General features: G+C 41.2%; 1 protein-coding gene across 3 annotated transcripts in view; it reads right to left on the reverse strand.

Moving 5' to 3' along the window:
* Positions 1-3654: 3654 nt before the first annotated feature.
* The window catches only part of ASB11 (ankyrin repeat and SOCS box containing 11, E3 ubiquitin protein ligase), a 29489-nt gene continuing 7355 nt past the window's right edge, over positions 3655-25788 (reverse strand). For 2 of the 3 annotated variants that reach the window (XM_011957877.1, XM_011957879.1), the window contains exons 2-7: positions 20199-20278; positions 15043-15150; positions 10916-11066; positions 7272-7406; positions 5640-5831; positions 3655-3779 (exon numbers count right to left, since the gene is read on the reverse strand). In XM_011957877.1, the coding sequence (XP_011813267.1) occupies positions 3655-3779; positions 5640-5831; positions 7272-7406; positions 10916-11066; positions 15043-15150; positions 20199-20278 (791 nt within the window). The remainder of the gene's footprint in view (positions 3780-5639; positions 5832-7271; positions 7407-10915; positions 11067-15042; positions 15151-20198; positions 20279-25788) is intronic. The other variant, XM_011957878.1, reaches the window with a different exon arrangement.

Below are 25788 nucleotides of genomic sequence, written 5' to 3' on the forward strand. Positions count from 1 at the left end.
TGGTCTCGATCTCCTGACCTCGTGATCCGCCCGTCTCGGCCTCCCAAAGTGCTGGGATTACAGGCTTGAGCCACCGCGCCCGGCCCATGTATATTTTCTTATAGTGTTTTTATAGCATTATTTAATTTTTAAAATTTTTTTTAAAAAGCAAGATTTGTTTTGGAAATATGATGTAAGATTAAAATGTAACCTTTTCCCTCCAGATAATAAACTAAGATTATTAGATATTCCAAAATTGTAAAAATCAGAAAATGATCGAGTACTGTTAATAGAAATGTAATGTGTGCCACACATGTAATGTAAAATGTTATTATAGTCACACTAAAAAAGTAAAAAGAAAGCCAGTGAAATTAATTTTAATAATATATTTTATTTAACCTAATATATTCAAAAGATTATCATTTCATTGTGTGATCAACATCAAAAGCTTTTTCAGTTAATTTTATTTGGTATGTAATAACTGTATATGTTTATGGGGTACAGAGTGACATTTTAATACCTAGAAGTGATCAAATCAGGGTGAATAGCATATCCGTCACCTCAAACATTTATCATTTCTGCTATGAACATTCAAAATCTTCTCTTCTAGCTTTTCAAAAATATATAAGAAATTATTGTTAACCACATTTACCCTACAGTGCTATGAAACACTAGAAATTATATCTTCTATCCAATTATAATTTTGTATCCATTAACCAACATTTCCCTACTGCCCGCTCCCCACTACCCTTCCCAGCCTCTAATAAGCATAATTCTACTCTTTATTTCTGTGAGCTCAATTTTTTTAGCTTCCACATGTAAGCAAGAACATATGGTGTTTATCTTTCTGTGCTTACTTAACATCACATCCTCTAGGGTCATCCATGTTGCTGCAAATGACAGAATTTCCTTCTTTTTTAAGGCTGAATAGTATTTCATTTTGTATATATACCACATTTTCTTTATCCATTGATCTATTGATAGACATTTAAGTTGATTTCATATCTTGCTCTTCTGAATAGAGCTACAATAAACATGGAGGTGCAACTACCTCTTCCATACATTGATTTCCTTTTTTTTTTTTGATAAATATCCAGTAATGGGATTGCTGGACCATACTTGACAACAACAAAACAAATAATCTGATTTTAAAATGAGCAAAGGATCTGAATAGACATTTCTCCAAAAAAAGACATACAAATGGCCAACAGGTATATGAAAGAATGCTCAGCATCACTAATCATCAGGAAAATGCAAATCAAAACTACAATGAGATATCATCTTATCCCAGTTAGAATGGCTATCCAAAAAATAGAAAATAACAAATGCTGGTGCAGATGTGGAGAAAAGGGAATTCTTATACACTATTGGTGGGAATGTAAATTACTACAACCACTATGGAAAACAGTATGGAAGTTTTCAAAAAATTAAAAATACAACATCAAACGGTATTAATATTTCAAAACAAAAAAATAAAAAATAAAACAGAAAAAGAAGAGGCGGGGGGTTCAGTTGAGGTCAGGAGTTTGAGACGAGCCCGGCCAACATGGTAAAATCCCGTCTCTACTAAAAATACCAAAAATTAGCCGGACATAGTGGCAGATGCCTGCAATCCCAGCTACTCCAGAGGCTGAGGCAGGAGAATCGCTTGAACGTGGGAGGCAGAGGTTGCAGCGAGCCGCGATCGTGCCATTGCACTCAAGACTGGGTGACAAAAGCAAAACTCCGTCTCAAAAAAAAGAAAACAAAACAAAAGAAAACAAAGTTCACAATACTTCATATTCTTTTTTTTACTCAATGACTAAAACGTAATATGTATTTTACACTTACAACACATGTTAATTCAGCCTATCCACAATTCCTGTGCTCATTAGCTATATGTAGCTAGTAGCTACTGTATTGAATAGCACAGACTGAGAGAAAGGTTTCTCACTCTCGGCACTATTGACATTTTGGACCTGATAATTTTTTTTTCTTTTTTTGAGACGGAGTCTCGCTCTGTCACCCAGGCTGGAGTGCAGTGGCGCAATCTCGGCTCACTGCAACCTCTGCCTCCTAGGTTCAAGCAATTCTCCTGCCTCAGCCTCTTGAGTAGCTGGGACTATAGGCGCCTGCCACCACACCTGGCTAACTTTTGTATTTTTAGTAGAGATGAGGTTTCACCATATTGGCCAGGCTGGTCTCAAACTCCTGACCTTGTGATCTGCCTGCCTTGGCCTCCCAAATTGCTAGGATTACAGGCGTGAGCCACTGTGCACAGCCAGACTTGATAATTCTTTGTTGCGGGCTCCTGTGCACTGTGCGTGATTAGCTGCATCCCTGGTCTCCACCCTCTAGATGACAGTAGCAATTCTCCCCCAGTTGTTGCAACTGAACATGTCTGCAGACATTGACAAATGTCTCCGTGGTAGTGGGGCAAAATTGTCTCCAGTTGAGAGCCAAAGGTCTAGAAAAATTAGGGAAAAAATACATGTGTGAAATGAGTCTTAGGATGATCTGGGAGGAAATTTTCATTTTAGAACCGAACACTGAACCATGACAGTAATACTTATAACAATTAAAAGTCTATCCAGTTCCCATGTTCTAAATTCACAAAAAGGAGAAAGAAGAGAGGAAGAAGAGGGGTGGCAGAAGGAGAGAGAAATGAGAAGAAGGAGAAGACAGAAAAGGAGAAGCCTCTTTTTATATACCTTTGTGCTTATTTTGGGCCCCTATCCACAGAAAAAAATATTGACCCAGCATTGAGCCCACTTTGGTGGCTGGCATCAATATGTAATTATTTCAAAAACCCTGAGGATCTTGACTTTGAAAATAAGGCAGTGCTTGGGTTGCAACATGCCTCAGACAATGACTGTGGGTTCAGGTTGTTGGGGACACCCAATTTTCTCAATCCTAGAACTGCTTACTTCAAATAACAGCATTTCATATCAGAAGCAATAAGATGCCAAACTCTGGGTGCACTGATCTCTTCCAAAGTCTCTCTTATCAACCAGGACCTCGATCATTGGAAGCCTCAGTTAACTACACAATGTTTCTGAAGTCCTTAACTTTGTATATGTATATATATAAAGTCTACATAAATATATATAACTTCATATATAAAGAACTTTGAAAACATACATATAAGCTTTATACATATATTAAGGACTTTGAAAACATTAAATATATGTGTGCATGTGTATATGTATATATATACACACAAAAATCAAAATTATAGCAGATTAATTCAAGGAAAGAAAGAAAAAAGTGGGGAAGGGCTGAAGGGAAGAACTGAATCAAGAACATATCTTGGAATACCTAACACTTGTTGTAATCTTATCCACCTGAATTTATATGTGTCTATAGAATATTCAGAATGTTGACTTTTAGGTACAAGAAGATCCTGAATCATCAAAAAATAGCCTATTGTTTTCACTCTACTTCACAGTTTTTTTAAGTTTCTTTACCAACAAGAGCTAAAAGCTAAACGGTTTCTAGTTGCCCCTTGGTTAATAAGAACATTACACTAACCAGGAGTTTCCACTCCTCAAGTGTTCTAGCTCATGGGGGATTTACTTCAACTGAGCTCATCTGAAGATACTAAGAGTCTAGCTGTTGAGCTTCCACACTAGGTACTCTAGGTACAGCAGACAACAATCTGTGTCATTCCAAGTATCTTTCCAGGGACACTTAGGACTATTGGTATAGGAGGAATCGTTCAAGTGGCTCTGGCAGACGTAGCTTGTGGATGGCTTGATGACATGCTCGACCGAGACACTTCCGTACACACAGGCGGCAGAGCTGGGAAAGAGCAGGTGGGCCTGAGAGAGAAATGAAAATGGTGTTAACTTCATAGTGGTGGGAGATGGTGTGGAAGGGGGAAATCAGAGAACTGGAAGAGGGGAAACTTTCTAAAAGCAGAAGAGAAGCTGGATCGGTATAGGAACTATAGAATGATGTAGCAGACACTAAATACAGACAGCGGATCCCGATTTGCCCCTCTGGAAGGGATGCATTTCTTTAAGATGATCTTCCAAGGGTACTTGGATTACCAATGTTGAAGAATGAGGCTAACCAGAGGCAAGTTCGGAATGCAGTGTGGGGTCTAAAGGGAATGCATCTCATTAATGTATTGAATGTGCCAATGAAAGTAATACACTGGGCCGGGCGCGGTGGCTCACGCCTGTAATCCCAGCACTTTGGGAGGCCGAGGCGGGCAAATCACGCGGTCAGGAGATCAAGACCATCCTGGCTAACACGGTGAAACCCCGTCTCTACTAAAAAAAATATAAAAAATTAGCCGTGCGTGGTGGCGGGCGCCTGTAGTCCCAGCTACTTGGGAGGCTGAGGCAGGAGAATGGCCTGAACCCGGGAGGCGGAGCTTGCAGTGAGCCGAGATGGCGCCACTGCATTCCAACCTGGAGACAGAGTGAGACTCCGTGTCAAAAAAAAAAAAGAGTGCACATTCTGGGGTCAGATGGCTCAGAATCTTACCTAATTCTATTATGTAGCTAGCTGTGTGACCTTGTCTGTGCTTTTCTTTTCCCATTTGTACCTGGCATAGCAACCAGCCGCTACCGTATAAAGTTCCCACTGCTCTAAAGTTTTAAAAATTCAGTGAGATTGATCTATGTTTTCAATTTAGCCCAGTGCCTGGCACACATAAAGCTGAATAATTATAATTGTCTTTAATATTCTCCAAGCACACAAATAATCAATATAGGCTCAAAATATTTTCTTACTGTATAGATGTAAGAAGTTCTCTTCTGAATTTCAGATGCTCGCCTTATCTCTTCTGGCATCATAGTTGCTCGTAATGCCCGTGGTGGAAATGGGAATGAAGCAATGAAGTATGCAGACCCACCTACTCCCTGATCTGGGGAACAGGCACGCAACCTCACCATTTAGTCGGGTTTCTGAAATACTCTGTGTCCTCCCCTACTGACTCTGCCTCAAGTCTTTTGAATTTGCCATTAGATTGTCTCCCAACATTACAAAGAGTTTTGGTTTGCTCAATCATATGCTTATGCCAGGACAGAAATGGAAACTCAAGATTTTTGGGGTAAAAACAAGGTTTTCTGGTTTTCTTTTGTCTCGCTCTGTCGCCCAGGCTGGAATGCAGTGGTGAGATCTTGGCTCATTTCAACCTTCGCCTCCCAGGTTCAAGCATTTCTCCTGCCTCAGCCTCCTGAATAGCTGGAACTACAGACACCAGCGACCACACCCGGCTAATTTTTGTATTTTTAGTAGAGACAGGATTTCACCATGTTGGCCAGGCTGGTCTCCAACTCCTGACCTTGTGATCCACCCGCCTTGGCCTCCCAAAGTTCTGGGATTACAGGCATGAGCCACCACACCCGGCCGGTTTTCTGGTTATTTTCTTGTTATGGAAAATACAAAGCAACACTCTGGTTATATGTAAATGCCCCTTGGTTTTTAGTGAATATACACAGCATATAAAATCCCAGAAGACAAGTCAGTGACAGCAGGGCTTGTCGCCTCCCACAATGCCACCTTCAATTAAAAAGAAAAAGGAAAGAGAAAGGAAAAAGAAAAAAAAGAAAGAAAAAAAAAAGGAAAAAGAATAAAAGAAAAGAAAAAGGAAAAAAATGCTACAGATGAGACAGGAAGGGGAGGGAATGTGCTTGTGGAAGAGGAATGGATACCCAGCCCTTGGTTACCTTCACGCAGCAAGAGCGCCTGCTCCACGCTGCTTTTTGGAGCCGCCAGATCAAGCGCACTTTTGCCCTGGGCATTTCTACGCTTCAGGTTAGCTCCGTAGTCGGTTAGCAGGTGGATGACCTCCACGTTGGACTGCCTTGCTGCAGCATGGAGTGGGGTGTCCAGCCACTGGCCCTGGTCGACACTGGCTCCTTAACAAAACAGATGGCTACAATTCAACACTAAATGGTAATGTAAAGCACAATGAGCTTCAAATTATAGTAATTGCATATAAAGACATTTTAAGTACCATGACATATTTGACAAATCTTTGAAAACATATGATTTAAGCCTAGAACCTCAGCAATGCCTACTAAGACTACTTGAAATTATTTGGTGAGAAAAGTGAATTTAGATATTTTTAGTCATTTTAAATATTTGCTTTCCCATACAAACTGTGTGGCATACAAAATAAAGTATTTGAGGCTCTTGTTACATAGTTATTATGTTTGGGGGCAAAAGATAAAGCTAAGTTTATTTAGTATTTATATTATTTGGGGCTCAAAAAATGATTTCTGAACTTACTATAGAGAATAGTAAATGATGGGAAGTAAAAAAGACAAAAACTTCCTCAAGGTAAAAATTCACAATAAAGGTTTTTACTACAATCTCCACCTTTATGTCAGGGGCTAAGTTTGTTGAATCTTTAGTCAAATAAGAGTTTCAAGATATTTCATTTTTCTGGCCGAGCACAGTGGCTCACACCTGTAATCCCAGCACTTTGGGAAGCTGAGGTGGGTGGATCACCTGTGGTCAGGAGTTCAAGACCAGCCTAGCCAACATGGTAAAACCCTATCTCTACTAAAAATACAATAAATTAGCCAGGCGTGGTGGTGTGCGCCTGTAATCCTAGCTGCTCAGGAGGCTGGGGCAGGAGAATCGCTTGACCCCTGGAGGTGGAGGTTGCAGTGAGCTGAGCTTGCGCCATTGCACTCCAACCTGGGCAATAAGAGCGAAACTTCATCTCAAAAACAGAAAAAACAAAGAAAAAGTTCATTTTTCCACAGACTCTCGGTTTCTGTATATGCCTTTTAGAATTGCTTTTAAAATGACTAGATACTGTAGCAGGATAGATATAAACTAGCCTGTAGCAAATGTCTGTTGTTTTTACCGTCCAGCATCTTCCTGGCAAGCATACCTAGATTTCCCGAAGGGAAACCACCCTCTTGTGAGTTTCAGTTCTTGTGTTTCCAGTGAAGCCTAATAAATGCAGAGTAGGTTGAAATCTAGGCCTAAACCAATCAATGTATTGTATTTCCTTGGCCCCCATGAGGGGTTCAAAGATGGGCATGTGACTCAAAAAGAGCCAATGCTCTTTCTTGCTGTGTATGGATAAGGAGGGCTGTAAGCCCAGGTATTGCTGGCAGCCATCTTATGACAACCAGGGAGAACAATACCAGGTAAATGGAGTTAACATCAAAGAGAGCAGGACTGAGAAATACAGTCATTTCTCTAGAGAAGTTTTGTTTTTAGCATTCAAATATAAAATGCTAACCGAATATTTTTCAACCATGACAAGAACTTCATCTTTGAAGCTACAGAAAACCAACAAAGTTAACAGGTTTCTTCATGAAAATAATTTTGGAAATTACCTAATTCTAGAAGTTTCTTCACACAGTCTACCCTCTGGTAGGTACACGCCACATACAGGGGAGTTCCAAGCTGAGGCACCTCATGGTCAATGTTAACATTATTTGCCAGCAGGATCTCCATGCACTCTCTGTGACCTGGTGGAACACAAGATACCCTCACTCAAGTAAGGGACATATTAAATATTCACAGAATTATAGGATTGCTTATCTGAGATGGGCTTTAGAAATAACCTAGGTTGGCCAGGTGCAGTGGCTCATGCCTATAATCCCAGCACTTTGGTAGGCTGAGGTGGGTAGATCACCTGAGGTCAGGAGTTCGAGACCAGCCTGGCCAACATGGTGAAACCCCATCTCTACTAAAAACACAAAAATTAGCCGGGCATGGTGGCACACGCCCGTAATCCCAGCTACTTGGGAAGCTGAGGCAGGAGAATCGCTTGAACCCAGGAGGTGGAGGTTACAGAGAGCTGAGATCACGCCACTGCACTCCAGCTTGCCTGACAGAGCGAGACTCTGTCTCAAAATACATAAATAAAAAAAATAAGTAACCTAGATCTCTTTTTGCAGTAGAAAAAAATTTTTTTTATTTGTTTTTGGAAATTTTAGGTAGAAACCCCCAAAATAATACCAATAAAAAGAGGAGCATGGCCATGCTTCCCCACTCCAGCTTCTCTTTGCAACCCGATTTAACTTTAACTAAACTAAGGGCTCCAAGTAGCACAGTTGAAATCACTCTCCAGAATGATGCCACCATTTTACAAATGGAAGTGATAAGATCCAGAGGGACAAACGACTAGGCCTATTATTACTCTGAAAAGCTAGTGCTCAAACCCAAGAGAACCCTATCCCCTCTCCATTACAAATCTCTCATTCTCTTCTTTATCCATGATGTGAGATTGGATATATGGCCTGCAACCTTATTTTGGTTAGTCTGGAAAATACCTATGAGAAAGAATAAAGAAGTCTTACGTGTAGAATATATTTAAATACACTTTCAAATTCAGTGGCTAACAACAACTATGTAAGCAAGCATTCTCTTTTGAGAGTTTGCCCAGTAAATAGATAGACATGATTAATTTGCAACCTGTGAATGCTTCGTTCAGGAGAGAGTGCTTCTGAGGTATTGATGGGAGCTTGCAAAGAGTTAGTTCTCTTTGAAGATTTAAATGTCTCCCTAAAAAAATCATGTCATTACTAATTAATTTAGCCAACCTATTCTTTGTAGATAGCATAAAAGTAAGCTTCATTTTAGACCTACCTGATTTATCACAAATTCTAAATTAAGTATAAATATGCATTAAAATGTACAAATCAAGACTGTCAATTCAAACTATTTGTTCACATAATTAAATATTATACCTGGATTACAGCATCAATATGTCAAGGTATTGATTCAAACTATGACTCGGCTTGTTCATAGAGGTTTAGAGCTATAAGAATCCAGAAATAATATCTAGTAAGTCCCTAAAACTACTTGGAAAATACAGGGTATTTAACACATATTTTTGAATAATTCTTGTCTTTTTTTTGAAGAACAAGAAACAGCCTAGTTTGAGTTAAATTTAAATATTCTCAGAAAGTTTTAAAAATGAATACAGAAAAGTTAAATGGTTAGCACTAATACAAAGTGTATAAAATAATGAATTTGCTAATCATGCTTCCATTCTGTGGATATTTATCCTTAACATGCTTTTACAATACAGAAAAATATACAGAAACACACAAAGTATGTGTTTATTACGAGCATATATATGTTTTATAGGCACACAGATACCAAAAGCTCCAAATATGATCAGCCAAGCACTGCAGACATACCTAATTAATTCAAACCATTCCCAATACTTATCAATTTTTAAACATTTTTATGGAAATATAAATAATATTAATTTTTACTTCAAACATTTATATCAAATCAATATTAAATTTTTAATAAAGACTTTTTGTAATACCAGCACTTTGGAAGGCTGAGACGGGTGGATCACCTGAGGTCAGGAATTCGAGACCAGCCTGGCCAACATGACGAAACCCTGTCTCTACTCAAAAATACAAAAATTAGCTGGGCACTGTGGCACACACCTGTAATCCCAGCTACTTGGGAGGCTGAGGCAGGAGAATCGCTTGAACCCCGGAGGTGGAGGTTGCAGTGAGCCAAGATTGTGCCATTACACTCCAGCCTGTGAAACAGAGCAAGACTCTCTCTCAAAAAAAAAAAAAAAAAAAAAAAAAAAGACTTATATGGCCGAGCACGGTGGATCACGCCTGTAATCCCAGCACTTTGGGAGGCCTAGGCAGGTGGATCACCTGAGGTCAGGAGTTTGAGACCAGACTGACCAACATGGTGAAACCCCGTCTCTACTGAAAATAGAAAAATTAGCCAGTTGTGGTGGCGGGCACCTGCAATCCCAGTACTTGGGAGGTTGAGGCAGGAGAATCGCTTGAACCTGAGAGGCGGAGGTTGCAGTGAGCAGAAATCATACCACTGCACTCCAGCCTGGGCAATAGCGTGAGACTCTGTCAAAAAAAAAGAAAGACATTTATATTGTTTCCAAAGTAGTTCATTACTCTACAACTTAAAGGACTTACATGATGTTTGGGAAATGACTAACATCAGCTATTATTTAATAAATGTGTATTAAATACATTTAGAATATAAAATACATAGATAAATTTAGATTTGGGTCTTTTGCATCATTTAAGGTAATCCACTGGAAAAAAAAAATGGCAAGTGACATGTTTAATAACCTGGAACAAATCTTTCACTTTTGCCTTTTGAAATAAAGTATTTCATCCCCAATTACACCAGCAAAGATCACTATTCTAGAGTGTTGTAACTTCACCATTGTATTTCTGATCTCAGTATAAGAGAACAACTCCCTCACTGGCTATCATCAAAATGTCGCTCTTTGGGTGTGTGACCTTTGACAAATGGCCTTCTCCTTTCAGTGGTATCTTCTCCTTCATGTCTAGTCTGTGCATATAGTTTTTAAATTCCTTGAATTTACTATTTTCCTTCACTTTGAAATTAACTGACAACACAGGAGTCTGGAGTCAGCTTCAAGATTTCCAATGCTATACTTTGGAAAGTTGCAGCCTTTTCTTTCTGATAACTATGACTTTGAAGTCATCAGTCCATCTAGATTGTGTAACTTATTATGAACAGTTACATTTACTATTCCATTAGAGATAGTATCAGCCTTGGGTTTCAGACACTTTCATAGTTTATTTTAGGTTAGTGGTTGGTATTTTATGGGCTTCAGAGGATAAGCTATTCTTGCCTACCAAGGACAGAGACATAAGCATAGTACAATTCAAGTAAGTCACAACTACTGCCTTGGCTGTACCAGCTGCCACCAAAACACCAGCAAAGAGGCTCTGGAAAGGTCTGCCAATAGACCATCCCCAGGAAATGGAAAATCTGAGTCAGGAAAGCATTCCGAAGTTATAAGTAGAGCTCTTTGTGCCACACTGGTATTTCCTGAAGAGTTAGACAAATTGAAGTTACTGCTGTGGGATTTCTAGGCCACACATATTCTAATGGTGAGGAAGATCAGGGTCACCCTTGAATGACTAACACTAGACCATTGAGTCATACAGATTGGAGTGAGCCCATCAATGTTTCACATGCATTGTGGTGGCTCATTTACCTCTCTTCACTGCCTCATGGATGGGCGAGGCCAGGTGCACCTCAAACTGGGCCTTGGCTCCGAACTCCAGCAGCACATTGACACATGCAGCACTGCCGCTGCAGCAAGCATTGAAGAGGGGCGTGGCTCCGTGAACTGTCACTCCATTGACCTAATGACGGGCAAAGAGAGAGCCAGAGGATTTGTTATTTCATTCTCACCATCTCCAAGTATGTCTTCCTATGTATTTGCCTAGAGGAATTCACCATGCTGGTGAATAAGTGAGGGAACCCCACATCTTTACAGTATTATGAAACCTCATGAAGTTATTGGGTGGATTGAGCAAGTTACTATATGTTAAACACTTAAAACATTATGTGTCACCCAGTAAGCCCTCAATAAGCATTTGCAACAACAATTATTTCCATTTTCCATTTTCCATTAATATGACTCCCCTCTGAATCATGAACAAACATGGCAGGAACCAAAAGCACTGGAGAAATCAGCTAGCTGTGGTCCCAAAATCCATGCTTATAAAATCCTTGGCAATTCTCCACAGATCTACTGTCTTTCTTGCCACAACTTCCTCTCTGGTCTACTATAGTCCAAGCAAATTACGCATGCCAGCTGTTACTTCTAGAGATAGCATGACCAAGCCAAAGGGACATAGAAAACAGCCATCAACATGGTGTCTGCAACCATCTTTGGTACCTTGTAGGGATGTGGGAAGCACATGAGAACCAGCAGGGCTGGGAAACATCTTTGTGTATCAACAATAGATTGGAAAGAACATCGGGAACTGCAGGAGTGGTAGGGAGCTCTGATGCCATTGAAATGTAGGACAATCAAGTTTTTGATGTGAAACAATTTTGCTTCAACAACTAAGGATACATGCTTGTGATAATCAGGATTCTAAATGTCCTTGCTTTGGACACAAAAAAAGACTTGTTTCCAGAGTTGCAATATAACCCGTGAAACAGGGTCTTGCTCTGTTATCCAGGCTGCAGTGCAGTGTCGTGATCATAGCTCACTGCAGCCTTGAATTCCTAGGCTCAAGCGATCTTCCTGCCTCAGCCTCCTGAGCAGCTGGGACTACAGGCATGCACCACCATGACCCACAAATTTAGAAGAATTATTTGTAGATGGAGTCTAGCTATATTGCCCAGGCTGGTCTCAAACTCCTGGGTTCAAATGATCCTCTTGCCTCAGCCTGCCAAAGGACAGGGATTACAGGTGTGAGGCACCACACCCAGCCTAACCCCCATTAAATTGGAAGGTTAAAGATAAGATGCTAAGATGGCAGAGACAGGCAAGGTCAGGGGAAAATGTGTGTCAATTCATATTGCTAGGGGTTTCTATATTTTTACTGAAAAGTATTTGGTAGGACTAGTTTGATTTGTGTTTTTCTAAGTATCATCCTCATCCCCAGTCTAGGAAGTTGTCTTCTTATGTGATTTTCTATAAATTTCTCTCTTAGTTCACGTCAGCAAACATTTATTGAGCATCTACTAGGTGCTAATGTTTTGGAAACAATGATAAGACAATTGCCTCTCCTTGAGTAGGCTGAACAATTGCCTCTCCTTGAGTAGGCTGAATTCTATTAGGCAAGACAAATACAAAAAGAAGTTTTTATTGTTTTTTGTTTTTTTCAGACGGAGTCTTGCTCTGTCGCTAGGCTGGAGTACAGTGGTATGATCTCAGCTCACTGCAACCTCCGCCTCCTGGGTTCAAGAGATTCTGCTGCTTAGCCTCCTGAGTAACTGGGATTACAGGTGCCCGCCACCACGCCCAGCTAATTTTTGTATTTTTAGTAGAGACGAGGTTTCACCATGTTGGCCAGGATGGTCTTGATCTCTTGATCTCGTGATCCACCTGCCTCGGCCTCCCAAAGTGCTGGGATTACAGGCGTGAGCCACCATGCCTGGCAAAAAATAAATCATTTTGAAAGTATAATAAAGAATTTCGATGACTATGGGAGTAGGACAAAGGAGAGGATAGACTTGGGAAAAACTTAGCAAGTAAAATTAGCAGGAGTTTTTCATCAATTAGATAGGGAGATGAAAGAAATAAGATGACTCTCAGGTTTGCAGCTTGGGAAACCAAGAGGATGTTTCACCAGGGCCTCTGAAACTAGGAACCCAAGATGAGGAGCAGGTCCCAGAGGGAAGAACATGATAAGCACAGTTACACTGAGTTTGAGGTATTCATGGGACTGCCAATTGTGGGGGACTTTCTACTGAAGCCAACTTTCTCTTATTTCATTTCTCATTCTGATTTAAATGTTAAATGGTGTGATACAGTATTTATTGGCTGTTTCTTTATAAACTTGACAAAGACAAAGAAACATGTCTTATTCTTCTCTTTGTGCCCAACAAAAGAGGTCTCCTCTCTGACCTGATACTGTCAGCAGTCTGCCTGTGACTCCAGTCATCTAGCTTGAAAGGAAATGGCTCTCACACAGCCTTCCTTCATCATTACCCATGAGCTGATGAAGCGGTGACTTAGAGAAGCACTATCTAATGAAAATGCATGACCACTTGGCAGGGCACGGTGGCTCACGCCTGTAATCCCAGCACTTTGGGAGGCCAAAGTGGGCGGATCTCCTGAGGTCAGGAGTCTGAAACCAGCATGGCCAACATGGCAAAACCCCATCTGTACTAAAAATACAAAAATTAGCTGGGCGTGGTGGTGGGCACCTGTAATCCCAGTTACTCAGGAGGCTGAGGCAGGAGAATCGTTTGAATCTGGGAAGCAGAGGTTGCAGTGAGCTGAGATTGTGCCACTGCATTCCGGCCTGGGCAACAGTGTTAGTAAGACTCTGTCTAAAAAAAATAAAGAAGGGAAAAAAAAAATGAAAAAGGAAAATGCACGACCACAGTGGCATCAGGAAAAGTGGTTTCACAAGGAAGACTTTTATATTCAATTCTCCATGTAGAAACCCAATTTCCATATAAAATTTTTTAAATTGTCATTAAGCACTTTAAAACACTGCAGTTCATAAAATAAATATTGCAAGGACTGAGTTAAACAACAAAATTAGAAACAAGGAGCATCCAGCAACTAAATACAGAAGATTTTTAGAAGTTGTGATTTTATGATTCTATTCTGGTATCTATATTATATAATGCACCTCAGTCACCCTTTGAAAAAAGTTTGGAGATAAATTTAAAACAAGATAAAGTCCAATTCTGTAGATTTCCCCCAATGTATTGTGTATTAAAAGGTCATTTATTTTGATAATTTTGCTCAATAAAAATAGTTGTTCATTGAAGATGATGAATTAAGAGTGTTTTCTATTGTTCTTTAAAATCTTGTTATTAAGCCTCATACAGTGTTAGCGGGATTATAAATTAGTACAACCATTATGGGGAACAGTTTGGAGGTTCCTCAGAAAACTAAAAATAGAGCTGCCATATGATCCAGCAATCTTACTGCTGGGTATATACCCAAAAGAAAGGAAAACAGTACATCAAAGAGATATCTGCACTCCCGTGTCTGCTGCAGCACTGTTCACAATTACGAAGACCTGGAAGCAACCCAAGTGTCCATCAACAGATGAATGCATAAAGAAAACATGGTGGCCGGGCGCGGTGGCTCACGCCTGTAATCCCAGCACTCTGGGAGGCCGAGGCGGGCAGATCATGAGGTCAGGAGATCGAGACCATCCTGGCTAACACAGTGAAATCCCGTCTCTACTAAAAAATACAAAAAAAAAAAATTAGCCGGGCGTGGTGGTGGGCGCCTGTAGTCCCAGCTAATCAGGAGGCTGAGGCAGGAGAATGGCGTGAACCCGGGAGGCGGAGCTTGCAGTGGGCCGAGATCATGCCACTACACTCCAGCCTGGGCGACAGAGCGAGACTCCGTCTCAAAAAAAAAAGAAAAAAGAAAAGAAAACGTGGTACAGTAAAGATTTCTTAAGGTCAGCAACACAGTTTTAAAAGGTTCCTGTGAGTTGCCATGTCTGAATATTTACACACAGGGGTGTAAGCTGAAGAGAGAGGAGTAGCCTAAATGATGGAATAAGGACATGGATAGAACCAGCCCAGCCCATACCCACAGTAGGTAAGCCAGCTGGAAGGTAAACTATCTTTAAACATTAATAGAAGCATCTGACCAGACAGACCCAAGTACGCAGGGGCAGTACTCACGTGTGCACCATTTTCCAATAAGGCTTTGGCACAGGCCACGTGACCTCCAAGGCATGCCTCGTGGAGAGAAGACACCCGGTTAATTGTCACGAGGTTCACATTGACACCCTATAATTTAGAAAGAAGAGAGTTTATTTGTTTTTTAGAGACTGGGGTCTCACTATGTTGCCCAGGCTGGTCTCAAACTCCTGGCCTCAACTGATCTTCCTGCCTCAGCATCCTGAGTAGCTGGGATTTCAAGTGCAAGCCACCAAGCCCAGCAGAAGAGAGTGAAATGCTGCATTAGTGATAGCAATGAAAGCAATGTTGTTTCACATGTTTCTGACATTTTCAGAGTCTGTGGGTGTAATGTTAGCACCATAGAGAGAGAAGTAGGAGTTATAATCAAGGGAGCCTAAACACAGCATGAGAGTCTCACATTTATTTATCCAAAAAAATGTTAATTCCACATTCTGGAGCAGGTAATGTACTAGGACCTGGGTCTTCAAAACTTATGACATGTGTCTCTCTTCTCCCAGAGCCTACTGGGGAGGCAGAAATGAAAGACAAAAGAGCAAGAATATTGCTATACTGGAAGCATGTTCAAAATTCATTTGGGAGCATAGGATATCCTTGAATCTGGCTTGGGGAGTAAGAAAAACTTCGCAAATGAGGTAGTATTTAGCTAAGACTTGAAGCATAAAATGTTTCAAGCTGTGGAGACCAAGAAAGAGTATGCCATTAGGAAAGAATAGAAACTGCAAATTCAGGAAGCAAGAGGAAGTTATTTCCTGTTGCTTCCTGTTGCTTCCTGTGGCAGGGCCACAGTTGGATTTCTGGAACAGAAATAACCCACAGAAATAAGAAGCAGGAGATGGGAGGAGATGAAGGAGAACAGTAAGCTGGAGCTAGGTCATGAAAGGCCTTGATTTCCAAGCAAGGAGTGCATGTGTTAGAGGAAATGGAGCACCTATGAAGTCTGCTAGGCTGCAGAGGGTCTGGAGCTAATGGATTAGCCCTTTTAGAAGCCTACTGGTAGCAGCATGGAGGGTTGATTGCAGGAGTAGGGATGTAAGATCAAAGCAAGGAGAGCCACAGAGATGTCACTATGAGTCTAGGAACAGGCTGGCATGGGCCTTCTGTGGGTGTGAATAACAGTAGGTATGAGGTATAGATGATGGAGTGCAGACAAGTTCAGGAGGTCGAACTGGATCTGGAACAAAAACAATAACTCCCAGGCTTAAGAGTAAGTAGACTGTGCTCCTAGGATTCATGTGCTGTGTAGTAGCAGCACTGCTTTGGCCATGACTCCACTGTGTGCAGAGGTCCCTGAAGTCCTAGAGTCCGGGGCCGGCGGACTTCTCCTAACCTTCATTTCCTCACCCAGGTATGAGTGTTTCCACCCCGTCCTAACACATTCTCCCACCCCATACTACCACGTGTCCCCTTCCTTGTCCTGGACTCCATGTGCCAGATGACAAGGTCAGCCTAGCTGCTGGACAACTCTGACTTCCTAACCTGATTTTAATAACTTGACTCTTACCATTTCCCTCTCTCTGATGATCACTTTCTATCTGCAAAAGTGTTGACAAAAACAGTCAAACTCTGTAAAATATTCGAAGAGATTTATTCTGAGCCAAATATAAGTGACCAATGGCCTGTGACAAGCTCTCAGGAGATCCGGAGAACACGTGCCCAGGGTAGTCAGGACACAGCCTAGCTTTATACATTTTAGGGAGACATGAGACGTCAATCAAATACATGTAAAATGTACATTTGTTTGGCCTGGGAAGGTTGGACAACTCACAGTGGGGGCCTGGGGCTCCAGATTATAGACAGATTGAAAATTTTTCTGATTGGCAGTTGGTTGAAAGAGTTATTATCAATAGAAATGTATGTCTGGGTTATGATAAGGGGTTGTGGAGACCAAAGTTTTATCATGTGAATGAAGCCTCCAGGTAGCAGGCTTCAGAGAGAATAGATTGTAAATGTTTCTTATCAGACTTAAGGTCTGTGTTGATGTTAAATTCTGGTCATCTTTTCCTGAGTTCCAAAAGGGAGGAGGGTATAATGAGGCATGTTCAACCCTCCTTTCCTGTCATGGCCTGAACCAATTTTTCAGGTTAGTTTTGGAATGCCCTGGCTGAGAGGGGAGGGACATTCAGACGGTTGTGGGGGTGGGGGCGGTGCTTAGAATTTTATTTTTGATTTATAAAAGGAATTAGGTCCCTGGTCTGTCCTTCTCAGCTGAGTCCTGCTTTTGATCCTCTGCCTTGTAACTGACCAACTGAAAGCTTCCAAAACCCAATGCCATGACCCTGAACCCCAAACTCCAACTTACACGCCCACCATCTCCTGCCAGATCTCTGGCTGCATCCTTACTGTGACCAGCAGCTGTGGTTTCCCATAATTGTCTGTCCCTTCATCATAAGGCATCTTTTTGACTCCTGAATTCTGTCTATTTTCATGTCCTGAATATGACGTCATTGCTCTAGATCTGTGCTACATATTTCAAACTGGGCATTTAGTAAGAGTTAGAAAAGGTCTTTTCATTTTTGTTTTCCTTTTGAGAAAATAAGAAAAAACATACTAGTCCACAAGGTGGCAGAAGTGTGCTAGAAAAAAACTTTGTTATGGTGCAAAATCTCAGAATCCCTAAAATTGTAGAAACGTAATGCTGGACAGGCCTGAAAGATCATCTGGAGTAGATCACCTCAGCTGTGCATGAGAAGATGGAGAAGTAGAATGTTCAAATACTTTTTAAGACTGGTTGTCAGTGACAGCCAGCAGTGTAACCAAGAGCTCCTGAATCTTGGTTTAATGTTTTACTCACATTTACTCACAACGACTTAATGTTTTACTCACATAGGCTTAATGTTTCACTCACATCGGCTTAATGTTTTACTCACATCGACCATACTATCTAAATGTAAAATAAAGTTTATACAAGTAGACAAACACATTTTTTAACAGTGTATAAGGGTAAAGAAGTAGGGGTGTAAAAGGAAAAAGTTGAACTTTTCTGTAAAGAATGCCCGTTACACATTTAATCATATTATTGAAGCTAACATGCTTATTAAGTATAGTTCGTGCAATGTGGGATCCTGGAACAGAAATAGGACATGAGAGGAAAAACTGGTGAAATCCCAATAGTGAGCAGTTTAGTCAGTGGTGTTGTATCAATGTTAACTTCTTATTTTTGACTAATGTACCATAGCTATATAAGATGTCAATATTAAAGGAAGTTGGGTGAAGGGTATAGTGTATATGGGAACTCTCTGTATCCTTTTCAACTCTTCTTTAAAATTATCCAAAAATTTTAAAAGCCCATTAAAAATATACCAATGAAAGTATTGAGGTGGGAGACTGAGAGAGAAGAGGTGGGTGCAAGACGTTTCATTGTGCACCTTTTTAATTTTATTTATTTATTTTTGAGACAGAGTTTCATTCCTTCACCCAGGCTGGAGTGAAGTGGCACGATCTCGGCTCACTGCAACCTCCACCCCCAACAGGTTCAAACGATTTTCCTGCCTCAGCCTCCCAAGTAGCTGGAATTATAGGCACCCACCACCACACCTGGCTAATTTTTGTACTTTTAGTAGAGACGGGGTTTCACCATGTTGCCCAGGCTGGTGTCGAACTCCTGACCTCAGATGATCCACCCACTTCGGCCTCCTAAAGTGCTAGGATTACAGGCGCGAGCCACCACATCCGGTCAGTCCACCTTTTTAGATAATTTTAAGTTTTGAACTATGTGAATATATTACATATTAAAAATAACCAAATCACATCAAATTTAAAGTACTTAAAAATAAATAAGCAAGTGATAAAATCAGGTACAAAGTTCATTTGATCATTGCTGGCAGTGCTGATTTCCATTTGCCTCTACTTTTTAAGAAGTAACACAACTCATAAAGGAGAGAAATCAAAAAACAAATAAATGAAAAATACATACAAATGCACAGAGAGAGAGAGAGAGAGAGAGAGAGAGAAAGAGAGAGAGACAGGGAGAGAAAGAGAAAGAGAGAGAGAGCAGTGCACCCAGCTGTTTAAATTCAAAGCAGCAAGAAAGCCAGATGATTGCCAAGTTGTGGAAGAAAGACGTGATGGCTTACCTCCTGTGTGTAAATGTAGACCCTAAAACATACAAAGCAAATGGAGCCTGCACACTTTCATTCATTCATTTCACAAATACTTACTAGGCCCCTATTCATTGTTCAAGGTGCTGGGGATGTAGTCATAAATATAAATAAAGTAGCCTTCATAGCTAAGACGTCAATAAATGTTCCCTAGGGAGTCAGATTTAGCCATTGTCAACCTATTTTAATGTGTGTTCTTAAAATAGTGTATCATTGGGATAGCACCCAGTAATCCTGGAATCCAGGCATTGGCTCCCTTGCATAATCCCTTCCCCTTGGGTGTAGGCTGGACTTGTTGACTCACACCTAATGAGTAGAATATGGCAGAAGTGAGAGAATGTCATTTTGGAGATGAGGTTATAAAACAACTGTGACTTCCTTCTTAGGTACCTCTTGCACTCTCTCTGGGGGAAGCCAGCTGCCATCTCATGACACAGCCCTGTGGAGAGGCTCCTGTGGCAAGGAATTGAGGTTTCCCAACAACTACCTGAGTGAGTTTGAAAGCAGATCCTGCCCCACTTGAGCCATGAGATGACTGCAGCCCTGGCTGACACGTGGCAGCCTGTGAGAGACCCAGAGCCAGAATCACCTAGCTAAATGCTCCCTGGCCCACAGAAACCATGAAAATCCAAGTATCTGTTGTTTTCAGCCATTATGCTTTGAGGTCATTTGTTAGGCAGCAATAGCTGACTAACTTAACTTCAAGACTGCTGGTGCTAATGCATGCTGGAAGAGCATGAGGTGAGTTAGTGCAACAAACATTTGAGAGCATTCTCTATCATCCCTCATAGGGAAACTTCTTATGAGGTAAAGGAAGACCCAGAGGAAAAAGAGGGAACTGGGCAGAAAATGAAGGAGCTCTCCAGGGAAGGAGAGGCAGGAGGAATAAATGGTGAGGTATGAGAGGGCATACATGCCTAGAATGGCAATGGTGGGACCTGGATAGGGTGAGCCACACCTCTGCTACAGCCAAAGCTAATAAAGAATGATGTGTAACTATAGCATAGGCATGAAGGATCAAGTCTTCGGTTCACTTACTTGTGCAATTAAAGTTTTAAGGGCCAGTAAGCGCCCCTGAGCTGCCGCTTCATGAAGTGGGGATCGATCAGCCCAGCAATCTGAAACACAAATCAAGCTCAAAGTCAAGGCCTGAAGACTTCTTCCTGCAACTTGTCCATGCTGCCCACCCACTGTGAGAGGATGTTTGGGGGAAGAGGAGGGAAGAGGAGGAAAGCAGGTACCACGCATCAGGCTCTCTCATCAGCCACTTTCAGGGAGGCAAGTCACTGAATGTAAAGTCCTTTACGGTTTGGTGGTGTGTGCCAAGAGAAGGAACAGTCAATCTCACTGGCTTTTGGGGGGCAATTTTAATAAGCAATAGATTTAGTTCAAAAATATAGTGCCCATTGCTTGAATCCGATAGCTCTACATAAGGCAAAATGAAGGGCCAAGAAGGTCAACGAGCTTCCACATTTTATCCTTCTTCTGCCTTCCACCTTTACCACACCCCAAAGACCCAACAGCCAGTGTATTATGATGGAGACTCTAAGACAGGGTGTCCAATCTTTTGGTTTCCCTGGGCCACATTGGAAGAAGAATTGTCTTGAGCCACACATGAAATATACTAACACTAACAGTATCTGATAAGCTAACAAAAAAATCACAAAAAAAAATCTCATAATGTTTTACAAAAATTTATGAATTTGTGTTAGACCACATTCACAGCCATCCTGGGCTGCCAGTTGGACAAGCTTGCTCTAAGGGATCAGGGAAAATGTTTTTTCCCCAAATTCCCTAGGTAATTTTATCTGCTTCATTTGATAATGAAGACATATCTATTACAATGCAGAATGTCATTTTTCAGGCGATTTAATCTTCCAAAAGGTTTTCCCTAAAAACTTTGTTGTGGGCAGCTTAGTGTGATGACTGAGCATGGGCCAGTGGAGCCAGACTGCTACGGTTCAAGTCCTATCTTGATCACTTTCTCTGCCAAATTCAGCAAGTTACCACAATTATTGGAACCCCAGTTTCCTTACTGGTAAAACGGAAAAATAATAATCTGATATTTGTCAAGTGCATTGGTCTCTAAGTAGGCCAATCAAATACAATCACGATGTTAGGCGCTCCAGACATTGTATGATTGATAAGTAGGCACAGTACAGCAGTGCCCTAAGGAACAGCCTTAGAGCTGCCTTCCAGACATATTTTTCTTATAATTGTTTGTCTGCAAACAAGACTAACTAGTTTAAATGAGCATTTGAGAAGTAACCGCCCCCCCCCCCCCATTAAACCTGCCAAAGGGCAATCAATTGTTTTGGAAGAAAACCTACTCCAGTTTGCAAAATGTGGGACTTTTTCACATTATGGTTGTGCTCTTCATGCACTGAATAGAATGTAATGTAATTTGGATTTAACACAAAGGCTCCTCAGCCTCTTGTGGGTGATCCTGACGGTGTTAAGAACTCACGTTTCCATACCTATAAACTTGGTGACATGACAATCCCAGCAAAAATTGAATTTTGTGAATTTGAAATAACTGAAGGCCTTAAGAAAGAATTTTTCCAGTGGATGAGAATCAGCGTTAGAAACATTTCAATAAGACCTTTTCCTACACTGAAACTCAGTGTATGAACTTCTCTGACCCTTTGGGTTCTGAAAATGGGGAAAACTTGAATGCACTTTACGGGGTTGGATTGATATTGGAGCAATTGGCATGCAAATGTGATTTTCAATATATCTAGATATAAAAGTAAATTTAAATGTAAAACATAGATGTGTGTATATACATATTTTTTTAGCATGGCGCACTGAGAAAACCTGAACCAGGACTCCTGGTTGAGAAATGTTGATCCCAGGTCTGGGCCAGGTGAAATATAAGATGGGCCTTAAATATCTTGCAAGAAAGTAAGAAAGTGCTGACCAGGCTCACTGTAATACCAGCACTTTGGGAGGCCAAGGCGGGTGGATCATGAGGTTAGGAGTTTGAGACCAGCCTGGCCAACATGGTGAAACCCCGTCTCTGATAAAAACACAAAAATTAGCCAGGCGTGGTGGCGCGCGCCTGTAGTGCCAGCTACTCAGGAGGCTGAGGCAGAAGAATCGCTTGAACCTGGGAGGCAGAGGTTGCAGTGAGCTGAGATTATGCCACTGTACTCTAACCTGGGTGACAAAAAGACATAGATGCTGGCTTAATGGGGCTTCCAAATATGAGACAACCTGAGTATCAAAATAAACAATGAGATAAGAGATTATATCCTATCAAATAAAATGGTAATCTAGAAGTCCTCACTGATATAAATGAACATATAAAGACAGAGAAGAGAAAGTGATTCCTCATAATAAAATTCCAACTTAGAAATTGAAGAAATAATAGAATCAGCTTCAACTCATCTCCCTGCAAAATAATTACTAACTAGAAAAGGAACAGGGGTAATTTTATGGAACAGAATTATAGACATCACTTTGCCCAAGTGATCAAAGTTAACATCAGCAGTGATCAAAGTTAACATGGGTGATGGAACAGATTGTCATCTGATGGAATGCAATGAGCAACATCATGTGCCATAAGAAGAAACATAATGAGAAGAACACACCACCGCTTCTGTGACATTTCTGCCCAAAATGCATAACCAAAATCTGATAAGGAGGAAACTGTGCACCAACCCAAACTGAGGGGACATTTTACAAAATAATTGACGAGACTGAGGAACAGTTTCACATGAAAGGGATGACGAAATGCACTATCTAAAGGCAACACACTTGATCCTTTTGCTATAAAGGACCTTATTAGGACAGTTGGAGTCTCTGGGTGAAGAGAAGCAGGAAATTTTTTGTACTGTTCTTGTAACTTTTCTGTCGGTTGAAATTAGTTCCAAACATTTTAACAAGAAAAAAAAAAAAAGATAGATAGATAGATAGATAGATAAAATCATTGGTGATCCCATACTCCTAATATGAATGTGTATTGCTTTTTATAATAACAAAGAAAAATAGATTTTGAAAAATCGCAAGAAAATAATTATATGTAATAGACATCATCAATTTTTTTTTTTTTTAACTTTTATCTTAAGTTCAGGGGTACATGTACAGGATGTGCAGGTTTGTTCCATAGGTAAACTTGTGCCATGGGGGTTTGTTTTACAGAGTATTTCATCACCCAGGTATTAAGCCTAGTATCCTTTAGTTATTTTTCCTGATCCTCTCCCTCCTCCTACTCTCCACCCTCTGATAGGCCCCAGTGTGTGTTGTTCCCCTCTATGAGTCCGTGGGTTCTCATCATTTAGTTCCCACTTATAAGTTAGAACACGTGGCATTTGGTTTTCTGTTTCTGTTAGTTTTCTAAGGATAATCGCCTCCAGCTCCATCCATGTCTCTGCAAAGGACATGATCTCATTCTTTCTTATGACTGCATAGTATTGCATAATGTATATGTACCACATTTTCTGTATCCAATCTGTCATTGATGGGCATTTGGGTTGAGTTCATGTCTTTGCTACTGTGAATAGTGCTGTAATGAACATATGCATGCATGTGTCTTTATAACAGAACAATTCATATCCCTTTAGGTATATACCCAGTAATGGGATTGCTGGGTCGAATGGTATTTCAAAAACAGATAAAAATTTTTAACATGAGCATATATTGCATTTGTATTTACCCTTGTCTTTAGTTGGTTGAAAGTTGACAAGTAGAATATTTTAAAATCTCTTTGAGGCCAGGCACGGTGGCTCACGCTGTAATCCCAGCACTTTGGGAGGCTGAGGCAGGTGGATCACCTGAGGTCAGGAGTTCGAAACCAGCCTGGCCAACATGAAACCCCATCTCTACTAAAAATACAAAAATTAGGCAGGCGTGGTGGTAGGCACCTGTAATCCCAGCTACTCGGGAGGCTGAGGCAGGAGAATCACTTGAACCTGGGAGATGGAGGTTGCAGTGAGCCAAGATTGCACCATTTGCACTCCAGCTTGGGTAACACAGTGACACTCCATCTCAAAGAAAAAAAAACAACTTTGGATATTTATAATTTGCATGAACTGGAAATAATGAGACAATGTATGCATATAATTATCAATTATTGAGGCTTTTCCTCTATTTTCCTCTAATACATCTCCATCTCATTCAATATGAAATGTATTTCAGACACTTTACGCTCTTGCCTAATTGCTCTTGGAAGTGAATGCAGACACTGGGGTTGATTGGACAGTCTTAAACATGGCTGCCAACTCGGCACCCTGACCAATGGAAGAGGCAAACCCATAAGTGTGGCTTTGTCATTTCATTGTTCTGACAATAGCCAGTCAACCTGAGTCACTTGAAGGTACTGTAAGTATTCCATTTAAAAATAAAAACAAGATTTAAATGGCAACTTGCAGTTAAAAGAGTTAACTTAGGTTATCAACACGAATGTTTTCATTATTTCTAAAACTTGTCTCCAAGTGGGCTGTGGTGATCCTCAATTTCTAGTAACTTTCCATTATTTATCAGTCCCATTAGACTCAACTCATATACACAACATGGGTAAATATCACAAACCTAATATTGAGTGAAAGAAGCCATACACAAAAGAACATGTACTGTGTGATTTAGTTTCTATAAAGCAGCAGTCCCCAACCTTTTTGCCACCAAGGACTGGTTTCGTGGAAGACAATTTTTCCACAGACGGGGGTGGGTGGGGGATGGTTTCAGGATGAAACTGTTCCACCTCAGATCATCATGCATTAGATTCTCATAAAGAGAGTGCAGTCTAGGTCCCTCGCTTGGGTAGTTCACAATAGGGCTCACACTCCTATGAGAATCTAATGGCACCACTGATCTGACAGAAGGTGGAGCTCAAGCGGTAATGTTCCCTCACCTGCCGCTCACCTCCTGCTGTATGGCCCAGTTCCTAACAGGCCATGGACTGATACCGGTCTGCAGTCTGGGGGTCGGAGACCCTTGGTATAAAGTACACAGGAAAGGAAACTTGCCTTGGGTGTTAGGAGTCAAAAGCACCCCAAGGAGGGGTGAGGACTGTTTGCAAGAGGGCATGGTGGAGGCCGTGCTGATGATATGCAATTTCTTGCTCTTAGATGCTGGTTCCTGATTGTGTTCACTTTGTGAAAATTCGTGCAGTTGTTCACTTAGGATTTGTGCATGTCTCTGTATTTACATCATACTTTCATAAAGAGTTTCTAAAGTAACACAGACTAGCCCTCTTTCCAACTGTAATCTCTGATCCTCTTCACAGCTCCTGGCCTTTTCCCACTCCCAGGGCAGGGTATGGCCTTCTCCAGCCCGCCCAGCAGCTGGAGACAGAAGGGCAGCATGTTCTTCACATGCTTCCCACCTCCTTCTTCTAGGGTACAAACCTCTAGTGCCTTGGGAGTGGGGAGAAACAAGAGGGACAGGAAAGGGAAATGGGATGGGAAACGTTAACTGGAAGAGGAGGCTGGTCCTGCTTGATCAGTCTCAACTTCCAGGCCTCACTCCAGGCCTGTGGCATGCCCTTCACACTGGGGCTTATGCCCATGCACCTTTCCTACCCACTGGCATTTGGCCACCTCTCCTAGTGTCTCTTATCACTGCAGCATCCTCTGATATCCCCAACTCCAATCCTGTGCCTCTGAGATCAAGGTAACAAGTCTGTGGT

This window comes from Colobus angolensis, unplaced genomic scaffold, assembly GCF_000951035.1.
Source record: "Colobus angolensis palliatus isolate OR3802 unplaced genomic scaffold, Cang.pa_1.0 Scaffold450, whole genome shotgun sequence".
Lineage (NCBI taxonomy): Eukaryota > Metazoa > Chordata > Mammalia > Primates > Cercopithecidae > Colobus > Colobus angolensis.